This window comes from Ascaphus truei, chromosome 20 (assembly GCF_040206685.1).
Source record: "Ascaphus truei isolate aAscTru1 chromosome 20, aAscTru1.hap1, whole genome shotgun sequence".
Taxonomy (NCBI): domain Eukaryota; kingdom Metazoa; phylum Chordata; class Amphibia; order Anura; family Ascaphidae; genus Ascaphus; species Ascaphus truei.
In genome coordinates, this window is record NC_134502.1 from 10,038,835 (window position 1) to 10,061,981 (window position 23,147).

General features: G+C 48.1%; 1 protein-coding gene across 8 annotated transcripts in view; it reads left to right on the plus strand.

Moving 5' to 3' along the window:
• Positions 1-23,147, plus strand: part of GABBR1 (gamma-aminobutyric acid type B receptor subunit 1) — a 136,298-nt gene that overhangs the window by 68,802 nt on the left and 44,349 nt on the right. For 2 of the 8 annotated variants that reach the window (XM_075577988.1, XM_075577993.1), the window contains 8 exons: positions 9,595-9,615; positions 13,480-13,640; positions 14,672-14,806; positions 16,923-17,093; positions 17,417-17,518; positions 17,863-17,928; positions 18,387-18,578; positions 18,766-19,008. In XM_075577988.1, coding sequence (XP_075434103.1) covers positions 9,595-9,615; positions 13,480-13,640; positions 14,672-14,806; positions 16,923-17,093; positions 17,417-17,518; positions 17,863-17,928; positions 18,387-18,578; positions 18,766-19,008 — 1,091 coding nt within the window. The remainder of the gene's footprint in view (positions 1-9,594; positions 9,616-13,479; positions 13,641-14,671; positions 14,807-16,922; positions 17,094-17,416; positions 17,519-17,862; positions 17,929-18,386; positions 18,579-18,765; positions 19,009-23,147) is intronic. The other 6 variants (XM_075577990.1, XM_075577991.1, XM_075577989.1 and 3 more) reach the window with 6 other exon arrangements.

A 23,147-nucleotide genomic window follows, 5' to 3' on the forward strand; every position in this document is an offset into this window, starting at 1 on the left:
CCCAATCTAGCCTATCGAAAGCCTTTTCCGCGTCTAGGCTTAAGACCACTCGTTTTGATTTATTTGAGAGGGCTATATGCATAATGTTAGCAAGCCTCCTGGTATTGTCGGAGGCATGTCTACTAGCAATAAAGCCTACTTGGTCAGGATGGATTATAGTGGGCATAATTCATTTTAATCTATTGGCCAGAACCTTGGCATATGTTTTTATGTCAGAATTGAGCGAGGATAGGGGGCGATAGTTATCACAGTTCAGGGGGTCTCTCCCTTCTTTGTGTATTACCACTATGGTGGCTTGGGACATCTCATTTGAGGGGCTTGATCCTTTCAGGAATGTATTGAATAATTTTGTCAAGTGGGGGACAAGTATTGCATACATTTTTTTGTAATATTTACCCGAGAACCCATCTGGTCCAGGGCTGTTCCCATTTTTCAGTGTTTTGATAACATCCACTATCTCTACGCCTGTGATTGGAGACTCGAGTCTCTCTTTATCTACATCCGTTATCCTTGGTAAATTGCATTATGTAGAAAAGAAGAGGACGTGTCTGATTTGTTTTGTATTTTTTTGTTAGCGTTGGGAAGATTATATAATTTCTCATAATATTGTTAAATTCTGTTCCTATTTGAGCTGGGTCGTAAATTTCTTGTGCTGTTCTGTTTCTGATTGAGAATATTTGGGATACCTTACTTTTCTGGTTTAATTTATTTGCTAAGAGGCGATCCGCCTTGTTTCCTTTTTGATAATACTTGTGTTGCGTCCAACGCATGGCTTCCTCTACCTTGTGTAATAATAGTGAATTAAGTCTTTCTTTAACTTGGGTCATATGTTTAAAGTGTGGTTCTGAAGGGTTTGTTTTATGGAGTCTCTCAGCTTTTTCGAGTTCTTGGGTTAGTCTATTTATATCCTGTACTCTTTGTTTCTTTTTCCAAGCCCCAATTGCTATTAATTTGCAAATATTGGGTGTAGGGCTGATCACTGCAGAGAATAGGGCTGGAGGTAAGTAACCAATAAAAAGAATTTATTTGAACATCAAAGCAAACAGATACAGGGTCCTCTGACGCGTTTCTCGCCCGACGGGCGATTTATCAAAGAGTAACCTCGCTTGTGAAGACACCTCCTTAAGTAACAGTCAACCCCCATGTAACAGGTGTGCTCGCGCCAAATACTATTAATTTGCCCCTGATGACAGCTTTGTGGGCCTCCCAGAGGGTCATTTGTGTCTGTGTTGTTTCTCTAATTTCATCTACTACTTCTGGGTTGCATAATAGGGATTCGTTTAGTCTCCATGTTGTGGGTTTGCTTGTGGGGCCCCAGTTTTTAAAATTTACTACTATCGAGCTGTGATCTGACCAGGTGGTGGGGCTTATCTTTGCAGCAGCAAGACGGTTACAAAGTGAGGATTCAACCATTATATAGTCTATTCTAGACAATGTCCCGATGACATTAGAGTAGAAAGAGTAATCTTTCACTCCTGGATTAAGGACTCTCCAAGAGTCCAGGAGAGAGGAGTCTTTGAATTGATTTCTGAGATTTTTGTATGTTGATGTGTAAGTTATTGGGCCTGTTTTGTCCACTCTGGGGTCGAGCAGCATATTGAAATCCCCTCCCATTATTAATTTACCCTTTTTGAATTTGTCCACCTCGCTCATTAATTCTTTGAAAAATTTGAATTGTTCGATGTTAGGGGCATATATATTAGCCAAGGTGATCTGCACCTTGTCTAGAAGTCCCGAGACCATTATATACCGCCCATCTCTATCCGCTTTAATCATGTCTGGTTGAAAATTAAGTTTTTTGTGAAATAGTATGGCTACTCCACATTTTTTTGTTTTCGCTGAAGCCTGTATTATTGAGTGAAAATCTTTCTTAACTAATGGTTTTTAGTTAGCAGATGGGTTTCTTGGAGCATGACGACCTCAGCTCCCAATCTATTTATCTCTGCGATTACCAGTCTGCGCTTTTGGGGAGTATTTAAACCCCTAACATTTTGGGATACGATTTTCAGCCCCATTTACCTTCTTGGGTTAGGACATGTTAGTGTGTTGTGCCGGTTCTTAAAGTTTGAGTCATGTTGTAGAGGGTGACTAGAGTTTAGGGACGGAGTGGGAGGAGGAAGGGGGGGATTCCCAGATTGTCAGTTTGAGGAACTGATCCAGGGTTCGTAGCCTCGAGTGGGGGATAGGGAGAAGGACGCGAGGCTAAGGTTGGGGGGCATGAATCTAGCTCCGGTGGGTTTGTCCGTACCAGCATATTACTCACAACCGGTTACTGGGACCTCAGACCTCCGCGCTTACCCAGGTCTGTCTTCGTCTATAGCCTACTTGGCAGATTTGTTTGCCTTACAGATGAGCTGACCTTTCACTTTCGGTGTTATATACTTATTTTCCAGCGCAGGAGTATACACCTTTTATTCTGTATGACTAACTTTCAGCTCATCTAACATCTGTAAAAGAGAACACTTCAAATATATTATTAATATATAAATAACCTTTTAAACAATTTAACCGTCAATATTACTGGCATTTTGATCTTCAGAGAGCTTAAAGCTCTCAGAGTTTCTAAACTGTGTCGGCTGGCAGCCTTAATTAAACGAGAAACCTTCTAACATAGTTGAATTTACATCCTTTGAGGGATGACACACACAGTCTCAGGGGACTTTTCTCAGTCCAGAAGAAGCAGAACCTGCTTGATTATGTTTCCTTTTGTCTCTGACGACCGTCGCACAGTTCGCCTGTAGGGGCTGACACGTTCTGGGTTTTTTGAGAGGGATTGTCCGCTTGATTGCGGGCACAGCACTCCCAGCTGTTGTAGCAAGTGTTTCCCTCATCGCTTGTAGCGGCTATTTAGTTTGGCCATTTCTCATGACGATCAACCGGCAGGGGAAACCCCACCTATATCTTATTTAGTGTTGTCTCAGAATAGCTGTTGTTTCAGCTAGGCTCCGTCTTTTCTGTAGAGTCGCGGGTGCTAAGTCTAAAAAGATCTGTAAAATATCACCCTTCATTGTTACCGGTGCAGTCTCTCTTGCAGCCTTCAAAATGGCCTCTTTAGATTTATAGTAGTGAAGTTGGCCACCAGATCCCTTGGCTTAGATGGATTGGCATTGTGACGAGGATGGAGGTGATCAGTCCTGAATAAAGGTGTTATACCCAGCTGGTTATCCTCCCCTCGCATTGGGAATGAAGGGGTTAAACTTGTTTGCCAAGCCTCACTGTGTTTGCCCTGCCCAAGCTGTTTTTATCCCCCATTTGCAGGCTATTCCTTGCCTGCTGTGTTAAAAGACAAAATGCATTGCCTGTTATACCCTTCCACAGACACAAGATGGTGTAGTGAGCGCCCAATGCTAGCGCTGATTGAAGAAGCGTGGCAAAAGTTTAAAGGGCTGTCAGTGAGATGGGTATCCATTACTTGCGGTTAGAATCTCAAGTGGTTTACTGATAAAATGTATCCGTCTCTCGTTAACTTTGTAACTTGAAAGGCGGAAAGTCAATTGACGTGAGAACTGTGTCAATTGACGTGAGAACTGGGTGAACTTGCGTTCCCAAAGCCGGCATTTCAATTATAAAGGCTAACTTGAGCACGGAAGCACCCAGCAACTTGATTTTTGGGGTGCAAGTACAGGTAAACACTACATGCACATACATATATAAATTACAGTTGTATCACAAGCCGAACATGATGTTTTAATAAAGTGTGTAAAAACTGCAGATTTAAAATGTGAGGCAGGATGTATTCTGTAAGCCCGGGAAGGAATTCCTCGGACATACAGATGTGAGATGGGTGAATGAGCTGCGAGTATTTTCATGACTGTGCTTCAAAGGGGTCTTGCTGATTTAGCGACCACCAGTCTAGAGAAGTGTCAGGGATGAAAAGACCCAGAGACCCATAATGTATACATGGCCGGCATTCTGATGTATAACAGATGCCGGGCCATTGACACCTCTGGGCCAAATTTCAGACTCAGAGGCGCCAAGGCATGGGTGTAGCCCAGGTATGCTAAGTGGCATGGATGTCAACCTGACCCATGCACTTTGCACATCGGAAAGCCTTTTTGCCCGGCCTCATGAACTTTGGGCAACACGGCTATTGGTGGGTTGAATTGTTCCCACGAGGGGATTGGGTCCACATGTTAAAGATAGCCTTGGCCAGTCTATAACCGTGGCTTCCGAGGTGATTCGTGATTTTTGATCCATGATGTAAAGACGCAAGACTTTGTTCCAGCACAGCGGCAACCGGTCCCAGAGAGAAGGGGTTAATAACGTAACCAAGGATTTGCCCCAAACTTCGGAATTTGTTAGCCCTGGTGACTCCTGAACGAATTCTAATGAATCTTAACGAAATTCTTTGATGTGGCTGAGATATTAGATCGGCAACTTGCCACAGGACCTTTAAATCAAGACTGCATTTCTTGCGCTTGCAGGCAAAGGACAATTTATTTTGTTCCCTTTTCTCAGTAAGTGTTGTTTTAAGTGTATTCTGCAGATGTCGTGTGTTTGTCTATTAAGGAAATAAATCACAATTTATTTTGCAACTTGTTCTGTTCAATCGAGTACCCAGAAATATAAATGTGTTGGTAAAGTTGGTGTCCATCGTGACAGGCATATCTTGACTTTAAGGCCATGTGGGCTCTGTCCATGGTTAGTTGGTTTTCATCGATCTGCAGTAACAGTTTTTGGAATAGACCGGGTAGATATGAGTCTAGTTTAGTTGCGTCTATTTCTTCTGGTATGTTCTTGATATGCAGATTATTGCGGCGAGATCTGTTTTCGCTGTCTTCCGCTTTTTCAAGCAGACCATCTACCTGTCTGCGTAGATATAGTAATTCCTGGTCAACCCCCATCTGGAATTGATGCACTTTCTCTAGGCTGCGTTTTACAGCGTGAGTTCCGTTTTGAACTTTTCCAGGGATCTGTCTGTGATGAGCAAAGGATTAATCAGGCCTAAAATAAAGGTTATATCCGGCTGATTAATCCTAACTCGCATTGGGGATGAAGGGGTTAAAAGTCTTTGCACTACACCACTGTATTTGCCCTGTCCCAGCCTTTTTAACCCCCATTTGCAGGCTATTCCCTGCCTTCTGTAATGAAAATGAATGCATTGCCTGCTATATCCTTTGGAGACACAAGATGGAGTAGTGAGCGCCGAAGCCAGTGCTGATTGAAGAAGTGTGGCAAAAGTTTAAAGGGCTGTTTGTAGAATGGGTATCCATTTCTATCGGTTTAACCAGTAACCACAAGTCAATTAAATAAGTGGCTTGCGGTAAAGTTCTGAAGGGTTTTACCGATAGCATGTATCCGTGCCTTGTTAGCTCCATAACTTGAAAGCCAGAAAGTCAATTGCCGTGGGAACTGTGTCAATTGACCTGAGAATTCGGTGAACTTGGGTCCCACAAGCCGGCATTTCAATTAGGGGGGGTTAACTCGAGAACGGAGGCACCACACACCCTGGTTTTTGGTGTGCAAGTGTAAATAAATGAAACACGAAGATACATATAAAACTTGCAGTGATAGTACACCCAGAACATGAAGTTTGAATTTAAGTGTGTAAAACTGTGATTTTAAAATGTACAGGCAGGAACTGTTTTTTCTGTAAACCCGGGAAAAATCCTCTGGCATGTAAATGTGCTAGGGGTGAATGAGCTGAGGATATTCCCTCCCTGGCACGTCAAAGGGGTCCCGCTGAGCCGGCGACCCTCAGTCTAAAGAAGTGACAGGGATGAAAGACCTCAGAGCACCATAATGTATACATGGCCGGACTCCTGAGAAGTGGCAGATCCCGGACCATTGACACCTTTGGGCCAAACCCCAGACGCAGGGGCGCCCGCAAGTGGGTGTATCCCAAGTATGCTAAGTTGCCTGGGTTTCAAGCCAACACATGCGGTTTGCGAAACGGAAAGCCTTTTTGCCTGATTTTGCAAACTGCGGGCAACGCGGCCACGGTTCCCACGGAGGGGATTGGGTGCACATGTTAAGGATAGCCAGTAACATCCTATAACTGTGCCCGCCGAGCTATTCCCGGTGGGATTCCTATGATCCATGATGTAACTACGCTTCACGTAGGACTTTGTTCAAGCACAGCAGCAGCCGTTCCAGTACGCAAGGGGTTAATATCAACGCACCCAAGAATCTACCCCAACCTACGGAATTCATTAGCCCTGGGGACTCCCGAACGAATTCCTACGAACCACAACGAAAATGCTTTGATTTGGCCAAGATATCAGATCGGCAAGTTGCGATCTAGCCACGGGACCTTTAAAAAAGTGTTGATAAGTTTGTGTCCACCGTGACACTGTCCAATTCAATCTGAAAAGTCTCTTTTAATTCAGTTTTAAGGTCTTGCATCATGGAAAGTATTGTCAGATATGTGTAATGTCTTCCTTCTCCATCCGCTTCTCGGTCTTTTTGGCCTCCTGGGGATCTGCCATATTGTGTCTCAGTAGCCGCTGTCTGTTTCATAAAGAAGCTAGAGGCCTCTTGAGCAGTCCCTCTGCATGATTTGGCTGTCGCAATTCTGGTATAGGGTCACTCTGGTATATGAACGGCCAGCTGCCAGGTTTATTTAATACTTGTTTAGGGTTATTTTTGCGTTTTAGTCTTTAGTGTTCTCAAGCTCTGGTTTGTGCAGTTGTCAGTTGTGCTCCAATACATGGCGGCTTCTCACACCCCTTTCTTTTTTTTGGGGGGGGGGGGAGGGGGTTGTGAGGGTTTTTCTGGTTCCGCTCCAACTATTTGTGTAGTTTTGTTAGCGTACCCTCTTTATGCTGGCACTTGTTTTGTTTTTTGTTTATTTTTATTGTTTATAGATATCTTTAATGGTCTCTTCCTTTCCCTTTAAGGTTTGATGGCGGCCATCTTGGTTTTTGCTGGAGAGATGAAGGAGAGGGGGGGGGGGGGAGCACAGCAGTGCTCAGGCCGGCTGAGCCCTCCGCTTTGAGCCACCTCTTCTCTCCCCAAGGTCCCTGCTCTGTGGCCCGGTATGTGTGTGCGGGCGGATGTGCAGGGGGGGAGGGTGGCTTACGAGCGATCCACCCGGTCCAACTCTCCCTTGGGCAGACCTCCTCTCCAAGATGGCCGCCTTCCGTCTCCCCCAGAATCAGGCACCCAGTCTCCACGTCCCCTCTTGGTGTGTCCCGTTCCCCGTGCCCGAACCTGGATAGGCTATGCCTCTGTGCCTGTCAATCCGCCTAGCGTCGGATCCGCAGCCTCTCTCCCCTGTCTCGCCGCTCCCACGTTTTTAAGCGCGGGTCGGCTCCATGAGGATTTGGCGGGCCCGGCTCTCCTCCGCAGAATATAATCACTTACCTTTGCTTTCCAGGGCTCTTGCTCTCCCGGGCGGGGTCACCTCCTCTGCTCCGACTTATGTCCTTTTTAAGGGGGCTGTTTTGGGGGCTTTTTTGCAGTTTTATGTCGCTTTTTTTTTTACACTGGGGCACGGAGCTCAGTTTCCTCACATCTGCCCTGCTCCGTGGTTAGCCACGACCCCCTTATTTTATTTTTATTGTGATTGCATTTTTTTTTTTCACACATTCATTGCAAATGTATTTATGTATAGCCCTTTAGATCCGCGGTCCGGTCCCGGTTTATTGCGAGCACGACCGTTACAATATTGGCTCTTTGTTTTTACATTTGTATGCTATTTATATTGCATATTGATGTAGTGTTCTGGAATTTTTGGTGGTCTTTTAAATTGTTTATTTCTTGCTTTTGATTGTTGTTTGCTTTTTAATGTTGGATTATTTTTTTCTTTTGATTTTGAATGATGCAGTTTATTTAGATATTTATTTTATTTATTCATGGTTTTGTTTTGGTGTTTTAATTGTTTATTCTGGTCTTTATTTTGAATTTGATTAATTGATTGGTGGTAATTTTGTTCTGTTTACTTCTTTATTTGTTTTTATTTTAGATTGTTTTGAATGCATTGGATCTTGTTTGTGATAGTTTTTTTAGGTTGACTATTGACTTGCATTGTGTTAAATGATGCACAGATTATATGGGCATGATGTACCCACTGTGCCATTCAATTGTTTTATTGGCATTCATGTGTTCATTTTGCAATGTAATGTTGTTTTATTTGGGCCTGTTTTTTTTATTCCTTCACCATTTCCTGCTATAGTGGTAAATCATGCCCATATTATATGAGCATGATGTACCCACTATACCAATGAATGGGTGAAGGGTGGGGGTAGTTGCCTTGGGAGGGTGGTTGGGCCTCCTGGGTGGGTAGTGGGAGGGGGTGGGTTAACCACTTAATTACTATAGCGGTTACTAACCGCTAAAGTGATTATGGGGTTAGGGGACATTAGATTGTATTTTTTATTGTACTGTATTGTTTGTGGCAACGGAGGACATGGGCGGTGATGAGGATGAGGACGGCCTTCACCGTGGCAGCCTGGCAGGGGTTAGTACAAGTTTTATTTTTTTATTTTTCTGCAGCTTGATGTTTTATTTGTAATGGGCAAATATACATATCGGGATAATAGTAATTTTGCCCATTACTGTACTGTATCTGTTATGGGAGAGGGGGATGTATTTTTTTAAAGCACAGGATTGATACCGCAGGCCAGCGCAGACTCCCGGACACCTGCGGGGACCACCCGAGGGTCCCCGCCGGCGTATAGTAACATTCTTATGCTTTAAAAAATAAAATGTAATGTATTTTAGGGGGATATAGGAGTTGTTGGGGGCACGGAGGGGTGGTGGTCGATAGCACATATTGCAAGGTTTATTGGGGGCAACTGCCTTAACCCCTTCATTGCCTTAGAGACAGGCCGCTAAGGTAATGAAGCTGCTTTAATGTATTTTTTTTAATAGTGTGCAGGAGCAGGGGGTCTCCTGAGCTGAACCACTTTGATTTCTGGCTCAGGGACCCCTGCTTCCCGGGTTACAGGCCCGAGGGTCATCGAATACCAGTGTTGCCGCCATTTTTAAAGCGTCCGCATCACATGACGCGGGACATTAAAATAATGGAGGAGATACTGGCACCCCATATCTGGGCCTTTAACTTGGGAGGCAGGGGGTCCCCGAGGCTGAAATCAATGCGGTTCGTCTCGGGAGACCCCCTGCTCCCGCACACTATTAATAAAATTTACATTAATGCAGCTTCATTACCATAGTGGATAGCTGCTACGGCAATGAATTATTGTTTATTGATATGTGTGTTTTCATACTAGTGTAGATGTGCAGGGGGTCTCCTGAGCTGAACCGCATTGGTTTCAGCCTCGGGGACCCAGTGCTTCATGAGATACAGGCCCCGTTATGGGGAGCCGGTATCCCACTGCAGGATTTAAATCCCCCCGGGGGGTGGGGGGGGTGAACAGCTTGCGCGATCGGGCATGTTTTTGCCGGCACCTACCCAAATGCTCTTCACTTCTTAGTGAATCCTGCGTCTGGTTTCATTTTTTATCGTGGGATTACAAATTTCCCAATCGGGCGCAAAAGTCTATAACAGAGCAGGGCCTTTCTCTGCAGCAAGGGCTGCACTCTCGCACACATAATGTACCTCCTTCTCTAGCATGTAGCGCTCTAACAAAATTCGCTGCCCCTCGTTCACCTTGCACGCTCTCTAACATGTCTTGCGCTCTCTTCCTGCAGTCAGGCGCTCGGATTCATCACGTAAGTCTATCTCTGTTCCCCCTGCATGGTGTATGTCTCTTTCCCGGCGCATGCCTCTGTCCTGTGGTCTCTTGGGAGTGGTTTCTTTCTGTAGGCCTGTCTTGTGCTGATTTGAAAACGGAAGAGACATCTGTGTGTCTCTCCTGCAACCCTACCGTGTCTCCTCTCCCTACCATTTCTCTCTCCTTTCGACCCTCTTCTCTCCCCCTTCATCTTTCTCCAACCTCTTTTTCTTTTCTATCTGTAGTCTTCCCTCTCTTTTCCTTTATCCCTGCCTCTCCCGCTTCCCTTTCTCCTCTTCTCCCTCTCCTGCCACTTTGTCTCCCCCTCTCTCCTTCCGCTTTCTCTCCCTCCTTCCGATATCTCTCCTCCTCTGTCCTTCCGCTTTCTCTCCCCCTCTCTCCTTCCTCGTTCTCTCCCCCTCTCTCCTTACGCTTTCTCCTCCTTCTGCTTCCGCTTTCTCCTCCCTCGGCCGCTTTCTGTCCCCTTCTCTCTCCTTCCACTTTCTCTCCAACCTTTCTCCTTCCATCTCTCTCCTCTCTCCTTCCACTTTCTTTCCCCCTTCTCCTTCCATTTTCTCTCACCATTTCTTCATTCCCTGTCTCATCCCCTCTCGCCTTCCCTTTTCTATTCCCCCTTCCGCTCTCTCCTCTTTACTTCCGCATTCTTTCCCTCCTCTCGCCTTTCGCTTTCTCTCACCCCTCTCCTTTCACTTTTTCTCCCTGTCTCTCCTTCCACTTTCTCTCCCCCTCTCTACTTCCGTTTTCTGTCTCTCCTCTTCCGCTTTCTGTCCTCCTCTTTCCACTTTCTTTCCTTCCTCTCCTTCTGATTTCTCTCCCCCTCTCTCCTTCCGCTTTCTCTCCCCCTTTCTCCGTCCGCTTTCTCTCCACCCTCTCCTTCTGCTTTCGCTCCCCCCTCTCCTTCCACTTTCTCTTCCTTCTGCTTCCGCCTTCTCCTCCCTCGGCTGCTTTCTCTCCCCCTCTCTCTCCTTCCACTTTCTCTCCAACCTCTCTCCTTCCCATCTCTCTCTTCTCTCCTTCCACTTTCTCTCCCCCTTCTCCTTCCATTTTCTATCACCATCTCTCCTTTCCCTTTCTCTCCCCTCTCGCTTTCTCACCCCCCTTTCACTTTCTTTCCCCATCTCTCCCTCTCTCTCCTTCCCCTTTCTATTCCCCCTTCCGCTCTCCCTCCTCTTTTCTTCCGCATTCTTTCCCTCCTCTCGCCTTCCACTTTCTCTCCCCCTCTCTCCTTCCACTTTTTCTCCCCCTCTCTCCTTCCACTTTCTCTCCCCCTCTCTACTTCCGCTTTCTCTCCCTCCTCTTCTCTTCCTCTTTCTGTCCTCCTCTCTTTCCGCTTTCTTTCCCTCCTCTCCTTCTGCTTTCTCTCCCCCTCTCTCTTTCCGCTTTCTCTCTCCCTCTCTCCTTCCGCTTTCTCTCCCCTCTCTCCTTCCGCTTTCTCTCCCCATCTCTCTTTTTCCACTTTCTCTCCCTCCTCTCTCCTTTCCCTTTCTTTCCCCATCTCTCCTTCCCTTTTCTATTCCCCCTCCTCTTTACTTTCGCTTTCTCTCTCCTTCCGCTTTCTCTCCCCCTCTCTCCTTCCGCTTTCTCTCCCTCCTCTCCTTCCGCTTTCTCTCCCTCCTCTCCTTCCGCTTTCTCTCCCTCCTCTCCTTCCGCTTTCTCTCCCTCCTCTCCTTCCGCTTTCTCTTCTCCTCTCTCCTTCCACTTTCTTTCCCTCCTCTCCTTCCACTTTCTCTCCCTCCTCTCCTTCCGCTTTTTCTCCCTCCTCTCCTTCCACTTTTCTCTCCCTCCTCTCCTTCCGCTTTCTCTCCTTCCTCTCCTTCTGATTTCTCTCCCCCTCTCTCCTTCCACTTTCTCTCCCTCTTCTCCTTCCGCTTTCTCTCCCTCCTCTCCTTCCGCTTTCTCTCCCTCTCTCTCCTTCCACTTTTCTCTCCCTCCTCTCCTTCCGCTTTCTCTCCTTCTGATTTCTCTCGCCCTCTCGCCTTCCGTTTTCTCTCCCTCCTCTCCTTCCGCTTTCTCTTTCCCTCTCTCCTTCCGCTTTTTCTCCCTCCTCTCCTTCCGCTTTCTCTCCCTCCTCTCCTTCCACTTTCTCTCCCTCCTCTCCTTCTGCTTTCTCTCCCCCTCTCTCTTTCCGCTTTCTCTTTCCCTCTCTCCTTCCGCTTTCTCTCCTCTCCTTCCACTTTCTCTCCCTCCTCTCCTTCCGCTTTCTCTCCCTCCTCTCCTTCCACTTTCTCTCCCTCCTCTCCTTCCGCTTTCTCTACCTCCTCTCCTTCCGCTTTCTCTCCCTCCTCTCCTTCTGCTTTCTCTCCCTCCTCTCCTTCCACTTTCTCTCCCTCCTCTCCATCGCTTTCTCTCCCTCCTCTCCTTCCACTTTCCCTCCCCCTCTCGCCTTACCTGTTCTCCCCCCCTCACCTTCCATTTTCTCTCCCCCTCTCTCCTTACCTTTTCTCCCCTTTCTCCCCTTCCTCTCACCTTCCACTTTCTCCCCATCCTCTCTCCTTTCCCTTTCTCTCACCTTCTCTCCTTCCCCTTCCTCTCCTTCCCCTTTCTCTCGCTATCCCCCTTCTCTCCTTCCTGTTTCCCTCGCCTCTCTCCTTCCACTGTCTCTCGCCTCTCTTCCCCTTCTTTCCCCACTCTCTCCTTCCTCTTTTTCTCCCCTCTCTCCTTACCCTTTCTATTACCCATCTCCTTCAACCTTCTCCCCCCTCTCCTTCCACTTTCTCTTCCCCTCTCCTTCCACTTTCTCTTCCCCTCTCTCCTTCCACTTTCTTCCCCCCTCTCATTTCACTTTTTCTCCCCCACCACTCTCCTTCCACTTTCTCTTCCCCACTCTCCTTCAAACCTTTTCTCCCCCCTCTTGCCTTCCCCTTTCACCCCCCCTCTTGCCTTCCCCTTTCTCTCCCCCTCTCACCTTCCACTTTCTCCCCCCCCTTTTTCCATTTTATCTGCCCCTCTCTCTCACTTTATGTAGAAATGTAATAGAATCTGAAAAAATCCCTTTGACCTAAATAGAGACACAATCACAAATCTCTCTTTTCATTTCCTCTCACATCTTTCCCTCATTCTCTCTCTTCCTCCATCTCTCTCCCTCTGTCTCTATCTTCTTCTCTCACTCTGTCCCTCTCTCCCTGTCACCTCTCTCTCCCCCCCCCCCACCTCTCATTTCTCATTCTCTTTGTAATCCCTCGCTCCCATCGGCGTGGGTGACATCAATGTGTCTCCTCCTCCCCCTGCTCCCTCTCTCGCTCTCTCCATCTCTCTGTCGCTCTCTAGACTGCAGAGTGAAATCAGGAATCATGCAGACCCTGCAGGGCGCTTGCATCTTATACCCTGGGTGTCTCGCTTGGCTGTCTCTGCCTGTCTGATTCAGTCCCTGGCTGTCCCTCCCTTGCTGCCTGTCTCTCTTTCATTTAATTATCTCATATTCATTCTCCCGATCCTTGTGTTTTTCTTTGCACCTCTTCTCTCTGTCTCCCTCCTTTTTTTCTCTCCTCTCATCCTGCGCTTTCTTCTCTGCCTTGGTCTTGTTGTTTTTCTCTGCTTCTGCTCTCGCTTGCCCTCTCACCACTGTTGATCTCTCCCAGTCTTTCCGTTCTCACTCTTTCTATCTTTACCTTTATCTCTCTTTATCCATCTATTGACCTGCCTTTATATCTATCCCCACGCTCTCCCCACCCCACCTCCCCCCTATCTTGATCTCTCTCACTCCCTTACCATGCCTCCCTCTCTCTCCACTCTCCCTGGCCTCCTCTGCTCCGCTTCCTCCCAGTGATATCTCTCCCCCTGGTCATGTCTGTCTGTCTGTGCGTATCCGTGCTGATGGTATCGCTGTGTGCTGCGGTCTCAGGTAAGAGAGCGCTGCACGTGGGTGCTCTCTTCCCCATGAGTGGAGGGTGGCCCGGAGGACAGGCCTGTCACCCAGCGGCGCAGATGGCCCTGGAGGACGTAAATAACAGGAGGGACATCCTGCCGGAGTATGAGCTGAGACTCATCCACCATGACAGCCGGGTGAGCACACACAGGTGATGGGGGGGTGACAGGTGATGGAGGGGACCAGCTGAGACTCCACCACCATGACAGCCGGGTGAGCACACACAAGTGATGGAGGGGTGACAGGTGATGGAGGGGTGACAGGTGATGGAGGGGACAAGCTGAGACTCCACCACCATGATAGCCGGGTGAGGACGGTGAAAGTGGGGTGACACCAATGAAAGGGGGAGACACAGGGGGGAGGAGGACAGACTTGAGACTTGTCCACCGTGACTGCTGCATGAAGACACAGTGACAGGAGATGAGACTCATCCACCATACTACCGGGGCGGGGGTGACGCGGGTGTCAAGTGCCTTACAGGAGTTGCAACCTACACCATTACAGAGGGGGTGACCATGAGGCGTGCTGACGGACAGAGTGTGAGAAAGTGTGAAAGATGGGGGTGGGAAGCGAAGCAAGAGCAGAGTGAGGGAGCGTGGAGAATTAAAGTGAAAGTGGTGATATGGAAGTGGCAGACTGAGAGACAGCAGGGTACGAGTGAGAGACAGCTGTTGCTGGGCACAGACAGAGGGAGCGCAGTGGGCAGATAGACGAGAGTGACCTTTGTGACAGTGGCTTAGAGGGGGAGACAGCACAGGGGGTGCAGCCAGGCACTCTTGCAGGATTACCCCCTGTGTTCTCATTATTCCACTCGGCTCTCTCGCTGTTACCACGGCAACGAAGGAAAGGGTAAAATATTCCAGAGAAGAGAAAGGGGGGAGAGAGAGAGAGAATGTTTCTGAGGGAAAGGGAGAGCGAGATAGTGAGGGAGATACGAAAGGGAGAGAGAAGGGAGATAGAGGGATGAGAGGGAGGGAAAGAGAGAGTGAGGAAAGGGGTGGGGTGGGGGGGAGACAGTGAATGGGAGGTGGAGAGAGGGATCAGTCTCATCTCCCTGCACACTCTGTCTCATTATCTAACAACACTGTCTCATTAATAAAAGAAAGAAATGAAACTTGTGTCTCCCTCTCTTTCCCTAAACCCGACCTCTCGTTTTCTCTCTCCACAGTGTGATCCGGGCCAGGCAACAAGACACCTGTACGAGTTGCTGTATAATGACCCCATTAAGATCATGCTTATGCCAGGATGCAGCAGCGTCTCGACACTAGTGGCAGAAGCAGCACGCATGTGGCATCTTATCGTGGTGAGCACTGTCTCTTTCTCTACCTCCCTCTCAGTCCCCCATCTCTCGTTATCTCCTTCTCTGCTTCTCATCTTTTCTCACCCCCCCCCCCCCTCTCTTTCTTTCTCCCACCCTCCTTTTCTCTCTCTGTCTCCCTGCTGTCTCTCTCTCTCACATGTTCTTCCTCCGTCGCACTCTCTCTACATTTCTGTTTCTTTCTCTTTTTTTGCTCTCTCTTTTTCTCTCTCTCTTTCCCTCGTTCTCTCTCGTTCTCTTTCTCTTTTTGTCTCTCGCTCTCTTTTTTTCTCGCTCTTTCTTTCTCTCTTCACGCTCTCTTTCTCTCGCTCTCTCTTTCTTGTGCTCTTTCTTTTTCTCGCTTTCTCTCTCTTGCTCTCTCTCTCGTTCTCTCTCTTTCTCGCTCTCTCTTTCTCGCACTCTTTCTCGCACTCTCTTTCTCGCTCTCTCACTTTCTTTCGCTCTCTTTTTCTCTCTTTCTCACTTTCTCACTCTCTCTCGCTCTCTTTCTCGCTCTCTTTCTCTCTATCTTTCTCTCTCTCACTCTCGTTAAATGTGCTGATGTGTATGAATAGAATAAAATATATATAATTATTATTATGGTTTATTTGTAAACCACCCACATATTCAGTACAATGGGGGGTACAGAGTGATATAATTGCATTAACAGAATGATATACCAAATAAGGACAGACAAGCGCAAACAGCTACAGGAGGTAATGAGGGCCCTGCGCCTGGTGCTTACAATCTAGAAGGAATGAGTGGCAATGTTGAAGCAAATGGTAATGTGGCTGCTCACTGTGGGACTGAGTATGACTCGGGATGGAGTTTGGTCTAGCCACACTGTTTGTCCCGATAGGGTTGGAAGACTGTGTGGTGGATGTTACGAGTATGCCATATAAGCCTCCTTCTAAAGGCTGGGGGAGAGTCTGATGGGGAATGACATAGACAGGGTGCAGCACAGGAGAAGTCTTGTAGGCGGGAGCGAGAGGAGGTAATAAGGCAGGAGGAGAGGCCGATGTCAAAGGCACAATGGAGGGGGGGGGGAGTAGGGGTATATTTGGTGATTAGGGCTGATATGTACAGGGGAGACAGCATTGTTGAGTGCTTTGTAAAACTATTTATATTTTAATATAGATCTTGTTTGTGTGTATATAACACATGTCTGAATTGTATTGTATGTCTTTATTTATATAGCGCCAAAAGTGTACTCAGCGCTTCACAAAGAATACAGTACAGGGGAATTATAATAATACAATAAGTGCAGCAAAAATCAGGCAATGGGAAAGGAAATCCCTGCCCCGAAGAGCTTACAATCTAAGAGGTTTGAGGGGAAATTTAAAGAGACAGCAGGTGAGGGAATAAGTGCTGTAGATGGGTGTGCTTGGCCACAATGGGTGGTAGGAGTGACTGAGTGTGGGACAGTAGCCATGAGTGCAGGCTATTGGGATGCTTGATTTGTGGGGCGAGTTTTAAGGAAGGTCAGTGTTAAATGAAAAGGTTAACACCATTTACAGGGGAAGAGGTGGGAGGGAGGCATGAGAGAGACGAGGTGTGTATGTCTGGCTTCAGGCTTAGGGGAGATCCCCAGCAGCAGGAAGGAGTAGATAGAGGGTGTGAATAGAGGATTTGTGGGGGGGATTTTTATTGAGGGTTGTTGGGAGAGAGGTGTATAAATAATGGTGCAGTGGGGAGTGGGGAAGTTGGAGAGAACAGGGACATTCACCAAGGAGTGAGGAGTTCTCCCTCTTTCCTTCCAGCACACTCGGGATTAACAATGAAGTATCTTTATTACAGTGATGAAGATGACAAAGATCCCAACAGGGACCGAAACATCGATCACTGCAATATAAATACTTAATTGTTAACCCCAAGTGTGATGGATCTTCCTTCTGCATTGCTATATATATATATATATATATATATATGTATATATATATATATATATATAGATAGATATATATAGATATATATCTATATAGGACTGGGTGTGTGTCTCTCCTCTTTTCCCCCCCTCTCCTCACTCTCTATTTTTTATATGCTGTCTCTCTCTCCTTCGCTTGCCTTCGTGTTCTCGCTCTTTCGCGCTCTCTGTTTCTCACGGTCTCCCTCTCCCTTGTAGCTCTCTTATGGCTCCAGTTCTCCTGCACTCTCAAACCGGCAGAGATTTCCCACGTTCTTCCGCACTCACCCATCTGCAACTTTACACAATCCCACCAGGGTCCAGCTCTTCAAGAAGTGGGGGTGGACCAAGATAGCGACCATACAGCAGACCACCGAAGTCTTTACCTCTGTGAGTGTCACACAAGACAAGAGGGAGTCTAATTGAGCTCAGGAGTTGTCTCAATGACCAAAATGGGGTCTTATTGACAAGGCAAGGATTTCATAGAACAAGAGAGAATTTTATACACCAACACTGTGTCTCATAGACCAAGGGGAGGACCTAATATTGCTCGAGGGATATAGAGTGTCCATTACATCAAGAAACCCATTATCCAACAGATGACATAGGTCTTCAATTTCATGGGTGTCTCTCGAGACCTGGCTGTCTCATACCTGCCATGGGATGTCTCAGAGCACAAGGGATGTCTTTTAACAGCTCTTTCCCTCTCTAAGACCCTGGATGACTTAGAGGAACGAGTGAAGGAGGCTGACATTGAGATCACCTTCCGACAGAGCTTCTTCTCTGACCCAACTGTTCCTGTGAAGAACCTCAAGGTAACAAGACTGCATTCAATTGAGTGAAGACCCTTAAAATGATTTCAAGGACCACTACTCTGTTTAACTGGATAATGTTGACTCTCTCACACAATTTCTCACTACCTCTCCCTATCCTTTTCCCTTTCTCCCTCTGTTTCCGTTCTTCTCTCCCCTCCTCCCACTCTCTCCTTCTCTCTGTCAACCTCTCGGACCCTCTCCATTTTTCTCACTCTCCCACTTTCTTTCTTTCCTTCGCCTTCCCTTCCTCTATCCCTCTGCTCCAACCCTGTCCTTTACTCCACCTTCTCTCCCCATCCCTCTCTCCCCCTTCCTCTTTCTGTCTCTCTATTGCTATTTCTCAGAGACAGGACGCTAGAATCATTGTTGGGTTATTCTATGAGACTGAAGCACGCAAAGTTTTCTGTGAGGTTAGTGTGAACTCTCACTGAGCTCCAGCTTGGATGAACAATATCTAGCCCAACCTCTGAGGTGCCTCCTACCCCTCCCTTGAACCTCTCCAAACCCCATGTCTAAACCCTATCCTCTGGCTCTGTCCCATAGATTAATTTAGCCACACTCACTCCCAAATGATCTTTTATCCCTGTCTATGAGGCTCCTTCTCTGATGTTTCTCTAACTCCTTCCATTCCCCTGAGACTCCTCTCTTCCGAGTCTCCTTCATTTTCCCCTGAGGTTTCTCCCTCTCCTCTGAGTCCCATCTCCCTTATTTTGGGACCTCCCCTCCCACTCCTTCACTGTAGCTCTTCCCTTCACCTCTGTCCCCTCCTCTCAGGCACCTCATCATCATCTGTTGCTCCTCCCCCCTCCTCTCAGGCCCTCCCCTTCTCCTTTGGATCCTCACCCTCCTCACAGGCTCCTTCTCCCAGGTGTATAAGGAGCGTCTCTTCGGTAAGAAGTATGTCTGGTTTCTGATTGGCTGGTATGCAGACAACTGGTTCAAGACCCCAGACCCATCCATTAACTGCACAGTGGAGGAGATGACCAGGGCTGTGGAGGGTCATGTAACCACAGAGATTGTTATGCTGAACCCAGAGAACACACGTGGCATATCCAATATGGTACCTGCTACCTATCTATACCCAACATTGTACATATGTGTTTGTCTGTCGCTTCCCCGTCTTTCTCCCCCTCTCTTTCTTTACCTTTAATTCTTTCTCTCCTTTCTCTTGCTCACCCTTCTCCCTCCCTTTCCACCGCCCTTTCCTCTCTTTCTCCCATTCTAACACTCCACCTCCCCTTCCCCAGACATCTCAGGAGTTCATCGAGAAGCTGCAGAAACGTCTTGGGAAGAACCCAGAGGAAACAGGTGGTTTCCAAGAGGCTCCCCTCGCGTACGATGCCATCTGGGCCCTCGCTCTCGCGCTCAACAAGACAGCGTATGAGCTGTCTAAGAAGGGACTGCGCCTGGAAGACTTCAATTACAACAACAACATCATCAGCCAGGAGATCTACAGGGCCATGAACTCCTCCTCCTTCGATGGGGTCTCTGTGAGTCTCATCCCTCCATCACCTCATTCCTCCTGCATCTCATCCCTCATCCATTATTCCATCCCTAAATCAGGAGAGCTACTGGGCCGTGAACATTTTCAATGTGAGTCTCATCCTTCTATTATCTCTTGATCCCTCAATCATCTAATTCCACTTCTTCAGATTCTCATCTCTCCCCCATTGTATCTAATCCTGTCCCCAATCCCTCCTTTATGTTATAATCTTAGCACCATATCATTGTCTACCAGACCTTGAACCCCTCTTCCTTCACTGGGGTTTCTGTGAGTCCCATCCCACCATCATGTCATAATCTCATCCCTCCGTCATGTCATTATTATTTAATCACTCTATCCCTCTATACCAGGCCATGAACTCCTCCTTCGACAGGGTTTCAGTGTGTCCCATCCATCTGTCACTTCGTCACTTCGTCCCTACGTTACGTTATCCCTCCGTTACTACGTCCCTACGTTACGTTATCCCTCCGTTACTACGTCCCTCCATCACTTTATCCCTCCGTCACTTCGTCCCTCCGTCACTTCGTCACTTCGTCCCTCCATCACTTTATCCCTCCGTCACTTCGTCCCTCCGTCACTTCGTCACTTCGTCCCTCCATCACTTTATCCCTCCGTCACTTCGTCCCTCCGTCACTTCGTCACTTCGTCCCTCCATCACTTTATCCCTCCGTCACTTCGTCACTTCGTCCCTCCATCACTTTATCCCTCCGTCACTTCGTCACTTCGTCCCTCCATCACTTTATCCCTCCGTCACTTCGTCACTTCGTCCCTCCATCACTTTATCCCTCCGTTACTACGTCCCTACGTTACGTTATCCCTCTGTCACTACAGTGGCGTCCCGCTTTAGTCTAATGCGACCGCCACCGCGGGTAATTTAAATGTGCGGGCAGACGCGGTTTTTTTCCGTCTTGTTGTCGGCGCTAGTTTCGTCACCGCAGGCGCTCCATTGTGCGCTCCGTTGTTCGGCGCGCCTGCTCCATTGTTCAGCGCCATTAGCGGCCATTGGCGCTGAACGGGAGAGGGGCTGGAACGTGGCCGAGATGCGGTCAAGTTCGGCGGCTGCCGAAAAAAGGCCCGGAAAATTGCGGGCAAATGTTAGAATAAAGGTGGCCGGAGCAGTATGTCCCTCCGTCACTATGTCCCTCCGTCACTATGTCCCTCCGTCACTTTATTCCTCCGTCACTTTATTCCTCCGTCACTTTGTCCCTCCGTCACTATGTCCCTCCGTCACTATGTCCCTCCGTCACTTTATTCCTCCGTCACTTTATTCCTCCGTCACTATGTCCCTCCGTCACTTTATCCCTCCGTCACTATGTCCCTCCGTCACTTTATCCCTCCGTCACTTTATCCCTCCGTCACTATGTCCCTCCGTCACTTTATCCCTCCGTCACTTTATCCCTCCGTCACTATGTCCCTCCGTCACTTTATTCCTCCGTCACTTTATTCCTCCGTCACTTTGTCCCTCCGTCACTATGTCCCTCCGTCACTTTATCCCTCCGTCACTTTATCCCTCCGTCACTTTATCCCTCCGTCACTTTATTCCTCCGTCACTTTATTCCTCCGTCACTTTGTCCCTCCGTCACTATGTCCCTCCGTCACTTTATCCCTCCGTCACTATGTCCCTCCGTCACTTTATCCCTCCGTCACTTTATCCCTCCGTCACTATGTCCCTCCGTCACTTTATCCCTCCGTCACTTTATCCCTCCGTCACTATGTCCCTCCGTCACTTTATCCCTCCGTCACTTTATCCCTCCGTCACTTTATCCCTCCGTCACTATGTCCCTCCGTCTCTTTATCCCTCCGTCACTTTATCCCTCCGTCACTATGTCCCTCCGTCACTTTATCCCTCCGTGACTTTATCCCTCCGTCACTATGTCCCTCCGTCACTTTATCCCTCCGTCACTTTATCCCTCCGTCACTATGTCCCTCCGTCACTTTATCCCTCCGTCACTTTATCCCTCCGTCACTTTATCCCTCCGTCACTTTATCCCTCCGTCACTTTATCCCTCCGTCACTTTATCCCTCCGTCACTATGTCCCTCCGTCACTTTATCCCTCCGTCACTTTATCCCTCCGTCACTTTATCCCTCCGTCACTTTATCCCTCCGTCACTATGTCCCTCCGTCACTTTATCCCTCCGTCACTTTATCCCTCCGTCACTTTATCCCTCCGTCACTTTATCCCTCCGTCACTATGTCCCTCCGTCACTTTATCCCTCCGTCACTTTATCCCTCCGTCACTTTATCCCTCCGTCACTTTATCCCTCCGTCACTATGTCCCTCCGTCACTTTATCCCTCCGTAACTTTATCCCTCCGTCACTTTATCCCTCCGTCACTTTATCCCTCCGTCACTTTATCCCTCCGTCACTTTATCCCTCCGTCACTTTATCCCTCCGTCACTTTATCCCTCCGTCACTTTATCCCTCCGTCACTTTATCCCTCCGTCACTATGTCCCTCTGTCACTTTATCCCTCCGTCACTATGTCCCTCCGTCACTTTATCCCTCCGTCACTTTATCCCTCCGTCACTTTATCCCTCCGTCACTTTATCCCTCCGTCACTATGTCCCTCCGTCACTTTATCCCTCCGTAACTTTATCCCTCCGTCACTTTATCCCTCCGTCACTTTATCCCTCCGTCACTTTATCCCTCCGTCACTTTATCCCTCCGTCACTTTATCCCTCCGTCACTTTATCCCTCCGTCACTTTATCCCTCCGTCACTTTATCCCTCCGTCACTATGTCCCTCTGTCACTTTATCCCTCCGTCACTATGTCCCTCCGTCACTTTATCCCTCCGTCACTTTATCCCTCCGTCACTTTATCCCTCTGTCACTATGTCCCTCCGTCACTTTATCCCTCCGTCACTTTATCCCTCCGTCACTTTATCCCTCCGTCACTTTATCCCTCTGTCACTATGTCCCTCCGTCACTTTATCCCTCCGTCACTTTATCCCTCTGTCACTATGTCCCTCCGTCACTTTATCCCTCCGTCACTATGTCCCTCTGTCACTTTATCCCTCCGTCACTTTATCCCTCTGTCACTTTATCCCTCCGTCACTTTATCCCTCCGTCACTTTATCCCTCCGTCACTTTATCCCTCCGTCACTTTATCCCTCCGTCACTTTATCCCTCCGTCACTTTATCCCTCCGTCACTTTATCCCTCCGTCACTATGTCCTTCCGTCACTTTATCCCTCCGTCACTTTATCCCTCCGTCACTTTATCCCTCCGTCACTTTATCCCTCTGTCACTATGTCCCTCCGTCACTTTATCCCTCCGTCACTATGTCCCTCCGTCACTTTGTCCCTCCGTCACTATGTCCCTCCGTCACTATGTCCCTCTGTCACTTTATCCCTCTGTCACTTTATCCCTCCGTCACTTTATCCCTCCGTCACTATGTCCCTCTGTCACTTTATCCCTCTGTCACTTTATCCCTCTGTCTCTTTATCCCTCCGTCACTTTATCCCTCCGTCACTTTATCCCTACGTCACTTTATCCCTCCGTCACTTTATCCCTCCGTCACTTTGTCCCTCCGTCACTTTATCCCTCCGTCACTTTATCCCTCCGTCACTTTATCCCTCCGTCACTTTATTCCTCCGTCACTATGTCCCTCCGTGACTTTATCCCTCCGTCACTTTATCCCTCCGTCACTTTATCCCTCCGTCACTATGTCCCTCCGTCACTTTATCCCTCCGTCACTATGTCCCTCCGTCACTTTATCCCTCCGTCACTTTATCCCTCTGTCACTATGTCCCTCCGTCACTTTATCCCTCCGTCACTATGTCCCTCCGTCACTTTATCCCTCCGTCACTTTATCCCTCCGTCACTTTATTCCTCCGTCACTATGTCCCTCCGTGACTTTATCCCTCCGTCACTTTATCCCTCCGTCACTTTATCCCTCCGTCACTTTATCCCTCCGTCACTTTATCCCTCCGTCACTTTGTCCCTCCGTCACTTTATCCCTCTGTCACTTTATCCCTCTGTCACTTTATCCCTCCGTCACTATGTCCCTCTGTCACTATGTCCCTCTGTCACTATGTCCCTCCGTCACTATGTCCCTCCGTCACTATGTCCCTCTGTCACTATGTCCCTCTGTCACTATGTCCCTCCGTCACTATGTCCCTCCGTG